The sequence below is a fragment of the Galeopterus variegatus genome, unplaced genomic scaffold (genome assembly GCF_000696425.1).
Source record: "Galeopterus variegatus unplaced genomic scaffold, G_variegatus-3.0.2 Scaffold5256, whole genome shotgun sequence".
Taxonomy (NCBI): Eukaryota; Metazoa; Chordata; class Mammalia; order Dermoptera; family Cynocephalidae; genus Galeopterus; species Galeopterus variegatus.
Genome location: NW_007731367.1, coordinates 8,998 through 28,075, shown reverse-complemented (window position 1 = coordinate 28,075; position 19,078 = coordinate 8,998). Strand labels below are relative to the sequence as shown.

At 52.0% G+C, this 19,078-nt stretch overlaps 1 protein-coding gene across 1 annotated transcript; it reads right to left on the bottom strand.

Annotated features, from left to right (window-relative positions):
- On the bottom strand, positions 1-17,362 carry LOC103604583 (ras-related protein Rab-44-like; the record flags this gene model as incomplete). Its single annotated transcript, XM_008589155.1, has 12 exons — positions 1-91; positions 1,351-1,427; positions 2,981-3,082; positions 4,134-4,248; positions 5,301-5,382; positions 8,850-10,321; positions 10,873-11,060; positions 12,804-12,899; positions 13,327-13,417; positions 14,075-14,221; positions 15,500-15,674; positions 17,251-17,362. Coding segments are annotated over 12 exons (2,748 nt in total), but the record flags the coding sequence as incomplete, so codon positions are not given.
- Positions 17,363-19,078: the final 1,716 nt, after the last annotated feature.

The window sequence follows — 19,078 nt, the reverse complement described above, 5'->3', positions numbered from 1 at the left end:
TCAGGAGCAGCAGCTGGTCCTCTTGGGTGGCCTCTCAGGGTCCACCTCCACCAGCGAGCCCTTCAGGCGGTCTTCTTGCATCTTGAGTGACCTGTGTCATGATGACCAGGCATCAGCTCTCTCTCACCTCCCAGAAGCAGCATGCAAGGGTCCATGGGTGCAGCTGGGGGCCTGGGGCTTGGAAGCTGGGAGACTGCACCCCCAAGCTCCCCCCACCATCAGCTCTGCCCTTGCCCTGCATGGGCCAGAAAAGCGGGACCACAGAGACAGTAACCTTCTGTCTGTTTTCTGGTATACTTTCAGACACACTGTGTGGCAGGCACTGTGCACGGGACTCATTACGACAAAGAAGCCAACATTCCCTGTCTCAAGTAGTGAGGGAGACAGACAGGCAAAGAGATGGTCACATCCTGGGAAAGATGCCAGGTTGGGGAAACAATATGGAGGGGCATACCAGGTCCTAGAGGAATTCAGGAAGGAAGGAGGTGGTGTGTGAGCTGAGACCCGAGCCATAGACAAGCAGAAGCTAGCAGAAGTGGGCAGAGGACAGCCAAGGCTCAGTGTGAGAGACAGCCTGGGGGATGGGAATTGAGAGAAATCCAAGCCTTTATTCATGATGTATTTACTGTGTGCCAGATGGAACACAGTCCACCTGGTCCAACACTCCCCCCTTACTCAGTTTACTCACTTATTGAGCACCTGGTATGTGCCAGGCCCCAGGTATAGGGGGAGGGGCTGAACAAAACAGACATGGCCCTACCCTCCTGGACAACGACAGGAAAACAGACAAGTGCATATATAATTACAACTTGTCAAGAAGGGCTATGAGGGACACAAACAGGGGGTTGTGATCCAGAAGAGTGGTGGTGGAAGGTGGTGGTCAGGAAGGGCCTCTCGGAGTGTCTAGAGCTTGGTAAGCGCGCGTGCGCGTGCGTGTGCGTGTGTGTGTGTGTGTGTGTGTGTGTGTGTGCGTGTGCACGTGTGTGTGTAGGGGCAGGGGAGATGGCCTTGGAGATGATGCAGGCCATTGTGAGGCATTTGGGTTTTATTCTAAATCCATGGAAGTCACTGGAAGGTTGGGAATAGGAGAGGAACATTCCCTCATCCTGTCCACTTTACAGATGAGAAAACTGAGGCTCAGAGAGGGAAAGTGCCTCGGGGAGTGATACCGCTAATGGGAACGGCCGAGCTGTACAGTGCAGTGCTCTCTCCCTCCCCAGACTGGTGAGCTCTGTTCTTTAACTGGGTGCTTCCAAGGCCCATTTCCTCAGCACAAGCCTTCCCTTCCAAGAGTCAGAAGTGGGTTGATGGCTGCCCCCGAGGATTCTGGGTGGGAGGGGCAATACTCACCGGGCCAGGCTCACCATGGGCTCCAGGATATTGTGACCCAGGGCAGCGCTGCACTCCCCAAAGGAGACCCCTAGCTCCTGCAGGCCAGACAGGGAGGAGCATGGGTGCCTTGGGGGAAACTGCTGAGAGGCAGGTGCAGCCTCCGCCAGCAAAGCCCTGGTCATTGAACAGAGTCCTGCTCAATACCTCCCTCAGCTGACCTCAGTGGGAGAGGCAGCCCCTTCTCAGTGTGGCCCATAGTGCCCAGCTGGGCCCCTCTGCCCAGCACTCCTGCACCTGACTGGTCAAGGTGTCAAAGTTGCCACCCCAGAGACATTCCACAGCCTCTGGAGTGATGGTCGGAAACCTGCATCCCAACGTGGAAAAATGCCTCTGGGGACATTTTTAACCATTAGCTATGTTTTTTGATTTTAATACTTCACTGGGGGAAATATTGGAAGATAGAGTATAAAAAAGTATAAGTACAAAGTATAAACTACTCCTGTTAGCATTTGGGTTTATATTTCCATTCTGCTTTGTATAACTCTTTTATTGGGAGGGGGACGGACTAAATGTCATTGTACTGTAGGGGTGAACCATATGAAATTCATGTTGCTAAGCCCCAGGCAGTCAACTATCAGCAATTTCATATGGTTCCACCTAACCTATATCTAGATGTGCAGCTGCTTTTCTGACTTCATATTAGATTGTAAGCATTTCCTCAACATCCTTAGATTTTTTTCCAGGACAGTATTCCTAAAAGCAAATACTAGCCTCTCATATGAACCTCCACAATTTAACCACCACCCGCTGCCAAATGCTTGTTCTTATAAATAATACTGTGAAGAACATCCTTGTATAAACATGTTTGATTATACACTCTATGTGGGTATCCATTACGTATTCCCTTAGAGACTATTACTTCTGATTCTTCCCTTAGGATAAATTGCTAGGGGAAGAATTACTATGTCAAAGGGATCAGCTACTACTTTTAAGAGAAAAAGTTCCCGCCAACCAGGAGCCACAATGATGACCTCACAATTATGAGAAATGAAAGGAGAAATGGGGAGGAAATACAATATGGAAATGCCAAGAGAGACTGTGTCAGCGGTGGGGTGAGGAGTACGTTTTTTTCCTTTTTATTACTGTCCAGATTTTCTGGAATGTGGTTAAATACTATTCATAAATAAATAGTATCCACTGTCTGGTAGTGGGGCTTTTGATGTGATCTTCTCAAGGAAGAATCTGAGTCTTAAAATAGAATAAATTAGAAGGGTGTATGTTAATTAGAGACCAGAGATAAAATTAAGATTTGATTGGGAATTTTAAGTGATGCTTTTAAAAACCTTTTTACTCTGAAGATATTTTTTATGTAAGTTGGGACATTGTGTGAGAATCTGCTAATTCAACAGTGAAGTTCAATGTCATGACCACCATTACAGTCTCACGTTTGGGTCTAAGGCTGGTCTCCAGAGCCCAGGGTGGGTGGGAGGCAGAGGTGGCCAGGCTGTCGTCCACTGGCTGGGGCACGGGCAGGAATGGGCATTGGGCCCTTCTTGGCTGCCTAGGCCAATGTTACCGCTATTCGCTACCCTCCAGGGAGGTGTCTGCCTAGTCCGGGCTGGGAGAGGGGCAAATGCCCAGTGCTCACCTGGGCCAGTTGCTGCCCAGCTTCAGTGGGCACTTGCCGATCCTCCTCACAGTCTGTCTTGTTTCCCAGGAGAAGGATGACCACCTTGTCCGACCCTGCATCCTGCACACAGACATGTTCCCTTAGCCACAACTGCTGTATGCCAGGTCCCAGGCAGATCTGGCTCTGCCCCCCTAGAAGTTGACAGCATGTGCCCCATGTGTGCCCTCTCCCTGTCACACCCACTTCACATCCTTTTTACCTGGACTCTTCCCTCCAACCCCTATCTTTAGGCAGTGTGCCCCTCTTCCCTGCCTACAAATATCTCACCTATTTTCCAAGGTCACCTCCCCCAGGAAACCTTCCTGGATTGCCCTTGCCCATGCCCCTCTCTTCCTGCCCGTTCTGAACAATCCAGTGCTTGATCACACAGGCTGCCTTGGCACATTTCCTAGTTGTTTCATGAATAATAATAATAGCTTTTGATTACTGAGTGCTTGCTATATACCAGGTGCTGTGCTGAAAGCAATTTTATCAGTTAATCCTCACAATTCTCCTAGAACTCGGAAAATTGAATTTCAGAGAGGTTAAGTTTCTTGTGTCCAAAGTCACAGAGCTGGGATGAGATAGTGGGGATTCAAGCGTAGGTCCTGTCAGACCTCAGAGCCCAGCTCCCCTCCTCACACATTACCTCATTCTGCTTCTTTGTATCTCTTCAATTAGATTAGAAACTTCTGGAGAGAAGACAATACATCCTCCGTCATACTGCTCTGCTGTGCTAGCACACACTGCAGAATTCCATACATATGTATCAAGTAAGTATGTGGGGGAAAGAACTAGAGATGTGTGCACAGAGGAATTATCACCTAGAATAGCACGAGAACTGCTTTATCCTCAGGTGTAAGAAGAAGACATCACAAACAGAGCTGCTGTATATAGGAAAGAAATGTCCATAGGATAAAGGAAGTAGTTTGGTTTGAAGTCTGTACTATGTGGTTGTGGTCTCTTTGTACTACTGAACTCCCTGCTCATCTAGCCACATGCCATCAGTGGGTGGTGTCACCCAAATGTCTTTGATATCATTTGCAATCCTGGGTGAAAAGGAGGAATAGGCAGGATACAAGCACCCTTTGACTCCAAAAATTAGCACCAACCCTGGCAGCCATCTGCTTACCTGGAGACAGTCCAGCCAGTAGCGCACATGGACAAAGCTCTCCTGGGAGGTGACGTCGTACATGAGCACCACCCCATCAGCCTTGCGGAGCAGTGGTCGTGTCATGCTGTGGTACCTGCCCAGAGAGTCCACGTGAAGCCACGCCAGCCATCCTAACCCTAGGCCGTGGCCACTCTGGCCCTCGGCCACTCTGTCTGCAAAGTGGGAGAATTAACCTGTTCTGCCACTAACTAATTTCTTCCCAAACAGAGCATGCATATGCCTTCCTTCTTACAGTGTAGTTATTGTGACAAGGTAACAGTTCTCATGGCTCAGATTTCAAAAGGCAACCGAAGGGCACCCAGTAAAAGTCTCCTTCTCCTGCCCCATCCTGTAGCCACTCAGACCCCTTCCCCAGAGGCAACCAGGGTTATCAGTGTCTTAAATATTTTTCCAGAGGCATTTTATGTATATACATAAATATGCATAAATATGAATATGCGCACACACACACACTTTTCCCCCATTTTCCCCAAATACAATGTAAAATACTTGTCATACTCATTAACATTCAGTGTCCTGCACTTTGTTTTTTTCCAGTTAGCAAGATGTCTTGAAGATATTTCCCCATCAGTTCATAAAGGGAGTCCTCAGTCCTCTTTGTGCTTCATAGTGTTCTACTGTGTGGGTTGATCCTACTTCCTTGACCCAGTCCACTACTGAGGAACATCTAGGTTGTTCTCCATGTTCCATCACATAAACGATGCTGCCATGAAAGGTCTTGCTCCCTTTGTTATTACAATCATGTATTAATTTACCTACAGAACAGATTTCTAGAAGTGGAATTGCAGAGCCAAGGAAGACGTGCCTTTTAAGTTTTGATTCCTAAGTGGAAAGAGGAAGGCCAGTGTTTTCAGGACAGGTGATTGGGAGGCTGTCCCCCGCAGGCCATGTTGGGATGGCCCTAACATATATGCCCTGCGGGGCTGAGGGGCCCTGGGTCTGCTGCCCTGCCTTCTCCCACGTGGGCTTGGCTCTTGTCTCCTTCCCTGACCTACTGAGACCTTACAGGGTAGTTCCCTCAATTTGCACGTGGTTGCCTCTTGCCCAGGCTGCCCTCCGGCCCTCTGTACCCCCAGGCTCTCAGCCTGGGTCCCTGACACCACTGATGTGGACAGTGCCTGTTACCTTTCCTGGCCAGCCGTGTCCCAGAGCTGCAGTGCAAAACACTTGTTGTCCACCAGCAGGTTTTTGATCCGAAAATCCACTCCTAGGACACACAGAAGAGGGTAAGGCCTGCTTTCAAGTTACCATCCAGGACTCCTGGCCAAGGCAGGCCCCAATATACATCCATCCCCAGCACCAGCCATTGTGGGATGGAGCCTTTGGTTTCTGCTCTCCAAATCCCATCTATACTCAAGGGCACACTTCCTCCAAGAAGCCTTCCCAGGCCACCCAGGCACACCATGACGGTCGTGCCAACACAAGGCACCTTGTCTTCCCAACTGCACAGCAATGTTTATTCTTCAGGCCACCCAGAAAACAAGTTTCATTATTTTATTTTTATAATACTCTTTGTTTCACGCTCTAACTATTGCAGGCATCATCCCCCTTCAACTAGACAGCAGGTAGAGAGGCAGCCCAGAGGGGTGGGAGGAGCGCTGGCTTCAGGGATGACCTATGGGGTCGTGGCTATACTGGTTGTGTGGCCTCGGGCAAGTCACGTCACCTCTCTGAGCCTCCCTTTCCTCATCAGCAAGGTGGCAATTTAAGGGGACCTGTGGTTTCAGCTGTCACCAGCAGGCAGCAGCAGGTGCTTATGGGGGTCACCATGTCAGACATTGAGAAAAGTCTCTCCCAGCTCAGGCCTGAGCCCGACATTGCTAATGTTAGGAGAGTCACCTTTCGTTAGCTGGCCAGGGGCCTGCAGTGTGCTTTGCAGCCGCAGGACTCCCTTGGAAAAAGGGTGGGGATGGGGACAAAATAGTCCCCCCACAGCAGCCCCTCCCCCACCCCACCTGGTTTTCTTGCAAAGTTGGGGTTGGCAGGAAGGTACACGCTAAAGGTTCCAAACTTCCCTGGGATTTCACTATTACCTCCGTATTCCCAGAGACAGAAAGAGTTTGGAACAATGGCCACAGGGAGGGGTGAGGCCATGAAATGTGAGGGGCTGGGGTTCAGGGAGATGAGAATTCACTGTGATCATAAAAATTGCCACCTCTCCAGCACTTACTGGAAACCAGGCTGAACCTAATAAGATATAAGTCATTTCATCCTCCTAACCACCTGCAGTGTGGGTCTTTTTAAATTGCCACCTTGTTGATGAGGAAAAGGAGGCTCAAAGAGGTGACGTGACTTGCCCGAGGCCACACAACCAGTATAGCCATGACCTCATAGGTCATCCCTGAAGGCAGCGCTCCTCCCACCCCCCTGGGCTGCCTCTCTACCTGCTGTCTAGTTGAAGGGGGATGATGCCTGCAACAGAGAATGAAATAAAGAGTATTATAAAAATAAAATAATGAAACTTGTTTTCTGGGTGGCCTGAAGAATAAACATTGCTGTGCAGTTGGGAAGACAAGGCGCCTTGTGTTGGCACGACTGTCATGGTGTGGCTGGGTGGCCTTCTGCACAAGGAAGCTGGGAGAAGTGGCAGCCCCAGGAGGCCTGCCCTCAGCAAAATGGCAAAAACAGAAGTTTGTTTGTGTGTAGCATCCACTTCTCTTTACTGCCCTCTTTCCTGAAGGTCTTGGGAAGCCCAGGATCTGCAGGAACCTCTGAGGTTATCCAATCCAACCCCTCTGTGATAACATCCAGCCTCGGCCTAAATGCTCACCATGTAATCTACTGGACAATCTAACAATTCTTGCTTGCATTTAACATTCCCCCAGCACTCCCACCTCCCTGTCACCCCCACCCCCCCAATCCACCCACGAGTCCCCACACTTCCCTGAAACATGTTACAATTTAACCACATAAATTATTAGGAATATAATGCTTTCTCCTCAGGGAATCTACTATTTTCAATAAGTAGCCCCAGGGAGATGACAACGCTGAACCCAAAAGAGGATAAAACTTTTGGTGGGGGGCCATGGGCTTTGTGGGCAGGTGGCCCTGGGTATGAATTCTTAGCTAGGTCTGCAAGTCTCTCCTTTCCTCGTCTGTAAAATGGGGATGGACATGGAAAATGCACATTCAGATATAACTTCATCGGCTCTGGTTCTCCTCCTGGCCCTGTCCTCAAAGGCAGGCAGGCTGTATTTTCAGACAGAGGGGCACTGGAATGGAGGGAGGGTGGCACTGGATGGGCAAGTATGGACTGGGGGAGCCAGAACCGTCCCCTGTGATATTTAAGCTGGAATAGATGACAGCGACCAGGGTGCAATAAAGTGCAGCTGAGATAGGGACGGATTTGGGTCATGCACTGGATCTCAGGTCCTCCCAGCCGGCTAGAAGTGCATGTGGACTTGACCATCTTTTCACAGTTATGCAACCTGTTTTTCTCAACTGAGTTTTGTGGTACCTTCTTACTGTGTAATAACAGGGGAGGCTCAGTTACAAGGAAAGTTACTGTAAGGAACAGACACTAATGGAAGATGCCTGGTGCATTGTAGGGGGTCAGTAAACAGCAGCTTAGGTGATTCATGGTGGCCTTGTAGGCCCTGTGACCCTGCTCAACACCAGGCCAGGTCTGCTGTGGGTTCCCCCTTCTGGAGGGCACTGCATTCCTAACTAGCTCCCCAGGTAAAGATTTTCGGGCAGAGAAAAGTTTGAGAACCTGTCTTCAGCCTCTCTTGTGCAAGGGCCATCATTCATCCACTGGCCTGGCACTGGTGCCCGGTCAGCATGTGCCCTGGCCTGACACAAAGATATGTATCCCTCCATCTTAGTCCCTAAATGGGTCTCCCCTTCGTTCTCTCGAGCTTGCTTTTCTGTAGCTCTAAACAATGTTTAGGCAATATATCCTGCTACTTTTAGGGAGAGGAGGCTTTCTGCTTTGGGCCATTTCTTGCAGGAGCCACTGAGTTAGACACTATCAAATATTTACCTATAATAATAACAACAATAACTAATATTTATTGAGCACTCACTACATGCCAGTATTACTCTAAGAGCTTGACATGTATTAACTCAACTAATCCTTACAAGCACTCTATGAAGTCGGCACTACGGTTGTCCCTGTTATGCAGATGAGGATTTGGAGGCTCCAAGGGGTTAAAAAATTTGCCCAGATTTATACTCCTAATAAGTGGCAGAGCTGGGATTTAAACTCAGGCACCTGGGTTCCTAACTCACCACACTCTACAAATACATTCTTTGTAACACATTCAACTTGCCCAGGGTGACTTCCCGCCAGAGCATGGCTGACTGCCTGGGACTAGTCAGGAGCACATCCAGCCTGCGTGGACAGTGCAGTGGCCTGCCCACGGGCCACGTGGGTGCAGACTCGCTTGTTTTCACCAGCTAGCACTGGCACCTTAATTGCAGGGTGCTTTGTTGATATGGCACACTATAAGCTAATCAAATCAATGCAGAAAAAGCAAATTACCTGTAATTAGAGACGATTAGTGAAATGGTAAGATTATTCCCATATAAAATAATGCCTAATGCAGGGCCAATGGCCAGGGCAGAACCTGCAGCTTCCTCAGGGATGGTTCGCTCTGGGCCTGCTCCAGCTTGTTGGCTCTGGCCCCTGGGTCTCCCTTGCCTCCCAGCTACCCTGTCCTGCTGGGCCCTTACCCACGGTAGCTGCCAGCCCAGTGGCGAAAGAGTCCTGGTGCAGCAGGTGCAGGAAGGATGTTTTGCCCACGTTGGAGTCTCCCAGGAAGATGACATGGAAGAGGTAATCAGGGTCACCCAGAGGCTTGTCAGCCATGGAGTCTCCTGGGGATGGGGTTGGTCTAGCCTCCCCGGAGTCCATTCCTGGGTCTTGAGGCCTGCTCTGTGCCCTTGGCTCCCTGGATTGAGGGGGGCCTGGCTCTCCTTCTGCATGAGCAGTCATGGGTGGGGGCCTTGGTTGAGCTTCCATCTCAGTCATGGTGGAGAGAGATTGTTTGAGTTCCAGGGGCCCTGCTCCAACCCCAGGCTGAGCGATGCCGGGAGGAGAGCCCCTTGGTGGTGACAGTTTTCCAGGAGCAGGGTCTTCTGCTTCTGCCTGAGCCTGCAGTGTGTCAGACGGAAGAGGAACAAGCGGAGTATCTTGCTGGGGGAGTTCTGAATGCCCAATTTCCAGGCCATGCACCTCAACTGACTGCTCTGAACCAAGGTCCTGCCCACCTTGGCCCACTTGTTTTCCCTCTGCAGCCCTGGGTTCCTCTTCTAGACTCTGGTGGGGGAGGGCAGGCAGCCCATCTGGCCCAAGGACCTGGCCGGGAGCTTGTCTCAGCCCCCCAGCATGGCCCTCCTGCACAGCTGAGTCTGGCTTGCCCTGCTCCAGCTCCTCTGTGGGAGCCTGACTCACAGGCTCCAGGCCCTGGGAGGGCTCGGCTGGCCCTGATGTGAGGGCTCTGGCTCCCCGGGACCCTGGTTCTGGCTCAGAGCCAGCATCATGTGGGTCCTGATGGAGGGCCTCTGTCTGCCTGGGTGGCTTGGCTGGGGCAGGCCCAGGCCCGGGCCCCTTGTCATCTGTGTCTGAGGCCTGGAACTGTCTGCTGAGCCCAGCTGGGGCGTGGGGAGGAGAAGAGTTCACATGGAGCGGGGACCCATCCTCCAAAGGAACAAGCACTTTGAGTGCTTCTGCCACCAGGCTTCCTGACACCCCAGCTGGAGTTCCTGGGGGGCCCCAGAGGAAGTGGGCCTCATATCTGAGCCCTAACTTATCATCAGGGTCTAGGCCTTGAGGCTCAACAGGCTGCTCTGGACTGATGTCCTGCCCATCTGGGTCCACTCCTTGCCTGTCCTTGTTCCCAGAAGGCACCCGAGGAGAGCTCCTTGCAGCTCCATCCGGATCTGAAGATGGCTCCTGACCAAACAGCAAAGCATGTGGCTCTGAGATAGAGATCTGCCTGACCACACGGGGCGTCTGCGGGCCTGAAGCAGCTCTCGGGGTTGGGGGTGGACTCCAGGAGAGCTGCAGGGCTCTGTGCGGAGGGCTGCTGAAGCTGCTCAGGAGTTGATCCCAGTCATCGTTGTCCCCAAACAGCCCAGGCAGGGGGGCCTCCTCAGAGGAGACAGCCTGAGGCTCTGGGGCCTTCTCTCCTGCTCTGGGGACACTGGTAAGAAAGCAAAGAAGCAAAGGTCAAGGGAGGGGCAGGTGCAGCCCTCACCATCCACTGCCCGGCCCACACTGCACTGGCCCTCCTCCCAGTCTTCGCTCAGGCGGTCCTTCTCACCCAGCATGCACTCCCCTCTCCTCCCTCCCACCAAATCCTGCTCATCCTCAAGTCCCACATGAAGCCTCACCTCCTCCAGGAAGCCTTCCATAACCATTCTAGCCCATCCTACTACTCTGAGCTATAAGTAGAGTGAGTGTCTGCCAGGGATCCAGGACCGCACTAGGCCCTGTGCATATGTATGTATGTATATGTGTGTTTTAATTCCAGCCATGTGGTCTTGGGCACAAGTCTTTCCCTTTTCTGTGCCTGTTTCTTCATCTGAGAAATGGGTATGATAATCCCAGCTTGGCAGAGTTGTTGTGAGGTTTAAGGAGGGAGCCTGTGTGTGCACTATGTGCTAACCAGAGCCTTGGAGAACTCAGAGCTCCCCTGCCCTCTTCCAGGAAGCCCCTGGTGTCCACCCCAGTCCAGGGATGGCAGCCACTTGCCTCGGTTCCTCCTCCATCTGCCAGGACACTCGGCCCCTGACGGTGTCCAGGTGCCCCCGGGTCACCTGCAGTTGTCCCTGCACCTCCTCCAGCCGCCCAGACAGGTCACGCTTGGCCTCCTGAAGCTGCTGGTTCTCCAAGTTGGCCTCCTGATATGTGCTGCTGAGATGGTGGAGCTGAGCCTCCAGCTGCCGGGTGTGGAGGGCAAGGAGGAGAGAAGCCCAGTTGCCCTAGATACCCCCCAGGCTCCTAGAGACCCAGCTTAAAACATAGGATTAGTAGGGTGCGGTTACCCCTCAGTGGCCTAACTAGCTCTATTACCTCCCACCCAGAAAAGACATTTGAAATGTTGGGGCAAGGAGGAGAGAGGAAACCATGTGAGAAACATAAACTGTCAGCACCACAAGGGCCTGAAACCTAAATCAGATGGCACCCTCCTCTGCACAAAGCCCTGCAATGGCTGCTCCTCCCTGGGCTCCATCTGGTCTGCAGGAGGCTCCTGATGCGACAGCAAATCACATACTCAGATGGAGCACTGCTTGACCATGTGCAGAGCTCTCACAATGGCCTCCAGGGCCCGCAGTCCCTCCCGCCACACCCTCACCTCCTTCGCTACTGCGGCCCCCCCCTCAGTGTGTTCCAGTCCGCAGGTCTGCTCAATGTTCCTCGAACATTCTCAGCACATCCCCACCTCAGGGCCCCTGTGTTTGCTGTTGCCTCTGCCTGAATGCTCTTCCCCAGATGTCACGTGGCTGGCCCTTGCCTCTTCATCTTAGGGAGGCCTTCCTTGACTCCCTGCCACATAGTAGGTGCTCGAAAGCAGTTGTGGGGAGAAAGAATGAATGTTCTGGGGGAGATAGGAGCTTCACATCAACAGGGAACAGAACAAAATGGCCCTGTGTGGGGAGCCCAATCTCCTCTCTTGGCAGAAGGGGTCTGCCTCAATTTCCAAGCAACAGCCAGTGCAAAAGTACCTGGGAAACCAGCTCATGTGGAGATGGGGAGACCTGGTACCAGGGCCAGCCAAGGCAATGGTGGGAAAGGCCATGGGGACCTTGTCCAGGGCTGAAGGGATACTGGTTGTCCTGACAACAAGTTGAGGAAGGAGGAGACAGTAGGGCAGGGGCTCAGACTCAAAGACTTAGCTACAATGCCATCCGGAAGAGACGATAGGCTACGAGACCTAGGGTGTCTGGGCAGCAGGTAACCTGACCCTAAGCGGGAAGCTAGGTCAGATTCAGAGACAGGGACAACTGTGAGGTATAAAGCACCTACTACATGCCAGAAACCATCTTAGGCCCATGCATACAGTACACCTAATGGTCACAGCAGCCTTTTAAAACAGAAGTCCTGATCTCCATTTCTCTGATGAGGAAACCAAAGCTTGAAGGTGTTAAAAACCTGCCCAAGTTCACTCAGCTGACAATGGAGATGAGAGGTGAATGTCAACAGCCCATTCACCAACCTCTCAAGTGCTGAGACCTCGTACTTGTCTGGTGCTTTCCTGTTTCAAAGAGCTTTCTCATTTATTACCTCATTTGCCACAAGTAGTGTGGGAGCTGCAATGGATGCAGCTATCCCCATTCTGCAGATGGAGAAACTGAGGCCAGGACAAGCCAAGCTATTTCCTCAGGTTTGCACAGCTCTTAATCTGAACAGCAGGGATTCGCACCTGGATCTCTGCCTCACAGCCCAGTTCTCCTACTACGCTACCTGACCTCATCTCAGAAAAGGGCCTAGGATGCCTCTTTCCCAGGGGGCTGCTCTCATATGGGAGCCCAACCAGCTCAGTGAATCCCCAGGGCTGGGTGGTAGCTTCAGGCTGACTTAGCCAGTCAGGATCAGAGAGCACTGACAGCAGGCCCAAGGAGACAGGTGTCAGAGTCTGCGACCCTTCAGAAAGTGGGCTCCCAGGAAGCCCTGTCACTCACCTCCCTCTGGCCCTCAGCCAGCTGCTGCACCTTGCACTCCTTGGCCTCCAGGACCTCCTGCATCTGGGAGCTGAGGGCCAGGCCCTGAGAGTCGCTCTGTGGAGTTGACAGGCTCAGCCCTGGCCCTGCAGACTCCAGGAGCCAGCCAGACTAGGCCAGCCCTCCCCACACTCCACCTCCCCCTGGGCCTGGGATGCATGGGCCAGGATGTCCCAACAAGATGGGGTCTCAGGACAGCCCCCCTCGCTCAGGCATAGATGGTGGCAACAAGGAGACTAAGGCCCAGAGGGTGGAAGAACCAGCTCTGGCAGACAGTGAGACCTAGCAGAGATGGGAAGGGGACCCAGGTTTGACACTCCCCACTCCATCTCTCTGGGGAACACGAGCTGCTCAGGTCAGGGAGAGGACCCACTCCCAGCAGCCTCCTGCTGCCCCATATTGGCCAGTCACTGGCTCCACTATTTAGCCAGCAGAGGAGTCTAGGGTAATGGGGGAAGCAGCAGGCTGCCAGTAGGGAGCCCACCTTGGCCTGCAGCCGCTGCTTCTCCTGGCGGATCTGCTGCTCCATCTCCTCGTAGAGCTGCTGGACCTCACGATGGTGGTCAGAGTCGCGCCTGGAAGGGGTGGGAGGCAGAAGCCAGGCAGCCCATCAGCCGCCCAGGGCCCTGCTGCTGGCAGGGGTGAGTGGGGCCTGGGTTTGGAGTCCATCCTACTGCTTACCTCGCCATGCCAGCAATCACTGACCCTTGTCACCCTGAGAATAGTCATCCCAATAACAGCCCCCTGACCCATATGACTTTGACATTGGTCACCCTGATCTCACCACACCAGCTCCTGTAACCATCACCAAGTTATTGGTTCCCCTGGCCCTATCACATGGCCCCCATAGCCCTTACTCTGTCCCCACCTCCCTCTGTCACCATCCCCTGGCCTCCATAACTCAGAACCCCTGGCAGGGCTGCACTCTTGCCAACTCCAGGGTCACCACATGCATTGCCATCTATGTGAGTGGTGCCCCTGGAGTTGGTTGCCACAGTGGTCTGCACCAAGACACACTTGCCATTCCCACGCCTGCCAAAGGACCAACTGTGTCCTCCCCAACAGGTCCCCTGAGCCACCTCTTCCTCCAGATCAGCTCTGCCCCATGCAGCTACCAGGCCCTGCTGAAGACAGGAGGAGCCAGGGGAATCCAATTCAGACTCAGCTGAAGTGTGAAGAGCACCTCCTGTGGGCCAGACACCGGGGCAAGGCACCCCCCACCCCCCACTCACTTCCTCAGGGTCAGCTCCAGAGCCTCCTTGTCGGCCCGTGCCTCCTGCAGGCGGCTGGTCATCTTGGCCAGAAAGGCCTCCAGGTTGCCTGCCAGCTGGGGCTCCTCCTGCCGCAGCTTCCCCCACAGCTGCCAGACCTCCGTCTGCCTGGGGAGGGGAGGATAGTCTGAGATTAGATATAAGGTGGGGCTAACAAGCAGGGGTACTCTACTCCTCAGTTTTAATTGCAATGCTCTGAGAGACTTGGGCATCTGGACCACAAAAATCTATTGACGCCCTACAAGACACAACGAATTGCTACCTCATCCAGGATCCTTTCCCAGATGTGCCGTCTCCTTTCTTGAACCCTACAGCATTTTGTCTCTTTATGATTCAGTGATTAATAGTGGGGTGGGGGACTTGGAAGCCTGATGGCCCAGGACTTCCATCTGCCTTCTCTCTTTTCCTAACCTATAGCTGTGTGACTTTCAGCAAGTCCCATGCCATTTCTGGGCTCATTTGGAAAGGGGGGGGGTGGCCAATACCTGCCCTGCAAGGTCTTGGGGAATGACAGACACACCTGATGAAAGCACCAGCTCAGGGCCTGGCACATAGTTGGCACTTGATAAATGCTGCTTTCACAGGGATTTAATTAAGTCATAAAGACAGATGCCAGAGGACAGAGCCCAGGCCAAGCTGCCAAGTGGGTAAGTGGCTCCCCATCCCACTTGCCCCACCAGCTGACATCCTAAATCCTGCCTTGCCTGTCCCACCCTCCAAGAGCCAAATGTGAGGAATTGTCCTCACGGGACCTAGAGCCCCGTAGGTGGGGTAAGCGAGCCAGGGTGAATGTGTGAGGGTGATTCCCTAGACAGCTCTAACAGAGCCCGGGGCTGGGGATGTGGAGGGGGCATTTTCAGGCAGGGTTCCTTTTCTCTGAGCATGAGTGAACCCCATAAGCCCAGAGCCTGAGACAAATTGGAAGAAATGCCCTCCTGTCTCCAAACCCGTGCAACCCGGGGCATTGCCCCACTGGGGGGCCCTCTTTTTGAATTAAGAAAGGCAACCTCAGGGAGCCTCATGTTTTGAAGACTGTGAGTACCCTTGGGAGGCTGATACCCCAACTCACTAATCCTTCTGGAGAGTGATTCCACAGGACAGGACAAGGGAGGGAGAGTGTGGGGGTAGGAAAGATTCCTCATTGACCAGACATCCTCTGCACATGGTTTTAACCCCACCACCGCTTTTATGCTCATTCTGCAGCCAGAGAAAGAGGTCAGAGGTCAGGCCACTTGCCCAAGGTCACACAGGTAGACAGTGGCCAAGCTGGGATTTTTACCCGGCTCTGCCCAAGCTCTGCCCCTTGGCACCGTGTCCAAGAGAACCCTTGTCCCCACTGGACAGCAGAGCCTCCCCCACCACATATGCACACTGCACTGGCCTTACTCAGGAAGTGAGTGGCTGGTCCCCAGCTGCTCCATGAAGACAAGGAATGCTGCCTTCTCCTCAGCATCAGCCTCTTCCAGCACTGGGAAGTGGGTGGTCGCCGATACCCGCTTAGAGGGCAGTGGCCTCCTTCTGCGGAGCCTATGGGTGCTTGGACTGGAGCCAAAAATGTTTTCTGTGGGCCAGAGAAGGACAGAGAGGAACACAGTGAGTTGGGACCAGCCCCTGAGCTCCCACCCTGCCCCATCCAGCACCTGGGGAAGTAATTTTACCTATGCCGGTCACATTTATACAGGGCCACATTTATACATTCCTTATATCAACCTTGGGAGTCTACTCAAGGTAGACACTGTGCCCATTTTACAGATGAGCATTTGAGGCCTAGAGACACTAAAAGACTTGCTGGAAGTCACACAGCAGCTCCATGGTGGCCAACAGATTCTTCATGCACTCAGTCAAGGGATATTTATTGAGCACTATGTGCTGGTGATAAAATTGGTCAAAATCCCTGCCCTGGTGGAGCTGACATTCTAGTGAGGATCGAACAAGATACTTTCTTTTTGTTTGTTTAAGTGAATTTGCTAGGTGAGCCAAAGGAATAAGCAGAGTAGTTCCCCCTGAGAGACTGGGGAGGACCTGCTTTAGATGGAGTGGATAGGAGTGTCCCGGGAGCTAACACTGTGACTGAGATGTGAACAAGGAGGTGCGAGCAGTGTGGATTTTCAGAGAAGCGCATTCTAGGCAGAGAGCACAGCACATGCAAAGGCCCTGAGGTAGGAGCCAGGCTGGCAAGACAGAGTGGGTGAGTGGCACTGAGTGAGCCCAAGTGATTGGCAGGTTCTGGATGGTGCGGGCTCTGCAGCCTCCAGGAATGGGGTTGGATTTTGTTCCATAGGCAATAGAAAGTCCCTGGCATGGCAGGCATGGTGGAATTCAGATGTGAAGATGGCCCTGGGGGACTGCGTGAACAACCGTGTTCCCTCTGCACCCCACCCACATTCCGGGCCCTGAGTCCTCCTCCCCACTCTCACCTCCTCAATCAACAGAACTGAAACAACCAGCTCCTGGGTGGCCCCAACCTGCAAATGCAGATTCCTGGCCCCCCTCTCTGCTGTCCTTCAAACTTTCGGAGATTCAGCTGACCTGAGAACTCTGGACAGCTTTGTGGACATGGAGGCTGAGCTGTGTTTTGCAGGGGTTTTCTGAGGACACCACCCTTTCCATTCCCTGGTCCAGAAGTTCCTCCCCTGTGGAGAGGATCAGTGGGACAATTGTGCCCTGTCAACCTTGGGCTCTCTAAGTCCTGTTGAGCCCGCCCTGAGAGGCAGGTGCTGTGCTGGCCCTGCCCAGTGGTGTCTCAGCACCTGGGAAGCCCCTACTCCCTAAATATCACCCTCTGCTGTTCCCTGGGGCCTGGAATTCCCTTAATCCAAGCCAGAATATGGTCCTCCTCAGGTGGAAACAAGGCCTGTGTTCTCAAAAATGGAAGGTATTTAACTTCTCGCTCTCTGGAGAGAAGCCTTTTGTTGGAGAGAAGACAAGGCAGGGGTCAGAAGGCAAGCCCAGAGGCCTCGCTGGAGAAGGGCGGTGCTCAGTGGAACACCCTGAACTGCTCTCAGCTGTGTTGTGAAGGTCCCCTGGCTGGGAAAAGGGTTGTCTTTTCTGACAACCCAGTTTAGCACCGGCTGGGCACACCATGAGGGACGCCTGGCTGCAGGAATTCCCCCAAGGCCCTCCCAGGACAGACATACTAAATCCAGAGCTGAATTCTTCAAGGGAGAGGTGTCCCTTCCGCTCCACATCCACCCAGTCGAAGATCATCTCTGGCTCCTCCTTGCTGCCCAGGAAGCTGAACTTGGCTACCTGGAAGGAAGGGGTGAGTTGGGCTGCTGTTCTCACTGGGGGAGGATCTGGGCTACCCTCAAAACAAGAGAGATGTCTGTCTTCAGCCACACCTACCTCCCCTCTCCCCAATTTCCAAATTCTCCTGATAACCGAACCCAAGGCCTACCCCTAGGACTCTCCAGCCCCACCCAGGGCTGCACTCTCAGCAGAGCCCTGAACTGGCTCCAAACCCTTTCCTTTTATCCATCCAAAATCGATACTTATCTGTCATGAGTCCCATCCCTCTAGGACCTTGATAAAGAACAGCAGCTAATCTTCCTACAACGTGTTCATCAGTGTCCAAAAAAAATCTGAAACTTGCAAATAAGTCAAAAAATGGACAGCACATCCTTTCTGCATTATACAGAGCCGAAGGCCACCCAAGCATCTTCTAAACTATAGAAATATACTTAGTTCATCTCATGGGACTGATTAAGGGTCCCAGACTAAGTGAAATCATGTGTTAATTATAGATTTTGTCTAGGAGAGATGTAAATCATTTTTATTTGATGGAACAGGTAACTCCAAAGATTTATGGCCTGTTAGACATCAACCAGCTTTTTAAAACCTAACATAGCAATCTGATTCTAACATTTCTTTGTTAAATTGCTTTGATTTTAAAATGCTCTTTGACCCATTCATGACATCCTTCAGTAATTAATGAGTTAAATGAAATCTTCTGTATGAGTTCATTTTATAATTTCCTACAGGTCATGACTTTACCATTTTGAAAATTATCCTTTAACAGCTTTGGAAGGTGTGTGGAGATGGCCCAGGGGACTCACCTGGCAGGGCCACCTGAACTGCCCTGCTGGACGGGGCACTTCATGGGCCCTCTGGGCCCAGTCACTTCTTTTCTCGGCTGTCAGAGGGAATCGCAAATGAAATAGAACTTTGAGTGTGCTGATTCTGTTTCTTTAGTTGTTGTTTTCCTTTTCGCTGATTTTGTGGTTTTATCTGTGGTTGCACATGACTGATATGTTATTCTCAATTGGTGGCAGCAGTGATGGGGATTTGGTGTTGTTTTTTTTTTTTTTTTTGTCTTTTTTCGTGTCCGGCAACGGATCGCAACCCTCGGTGTCGCCCCCGCGCCTCGCTCAGCCAGTGAGCGGGAACCGGTCCGTATGTGGGATCCGAACCCTCGGCGGGAGCGCTACCGCACTCCCAAGCAGAGCACTGTAGCAGTGCACCACCGGGCCGGCCAGGGGATTTGGTTTTATGGCCTATTTGGTGACCCCTGCAGGGTATGTAATGGAGGCCTAGTGCCTGTTGGTTGAGAGATAACAGAAAATCCAGTTTGCTAATCTTTTCCTTGTTGTTTGTTTGTTTTTCAATTTGTGACCACAAATTGGTTAAGAATTGCTTCCTCACTGGGAAGGACAATAGCTCTTTGTGATCTGCACTGGTGAGTTTTGGGGTTTCTGTGCTTACTTTTGATCTGTGGCTGGAACTGTAGAAACAAAGCCAGACGTTTTCTGTGGGCCCAAACGTCTGTACTTCAGAAAGGCCTTTAACTCTTATTGTGAGTATAAAATACTTTTGTACATCTGGAAGGTGTTAATAACAGAGTACTATGTCTCTTAACAGAGTTCCATACTGATTGGTTGTTAGAGACAAATAAGTGCTTATATAAATCTGTATAAATCTAATGTTCCTTAAAATAAAAGAAATTAAAGAAACTGAAATTCTAATTCT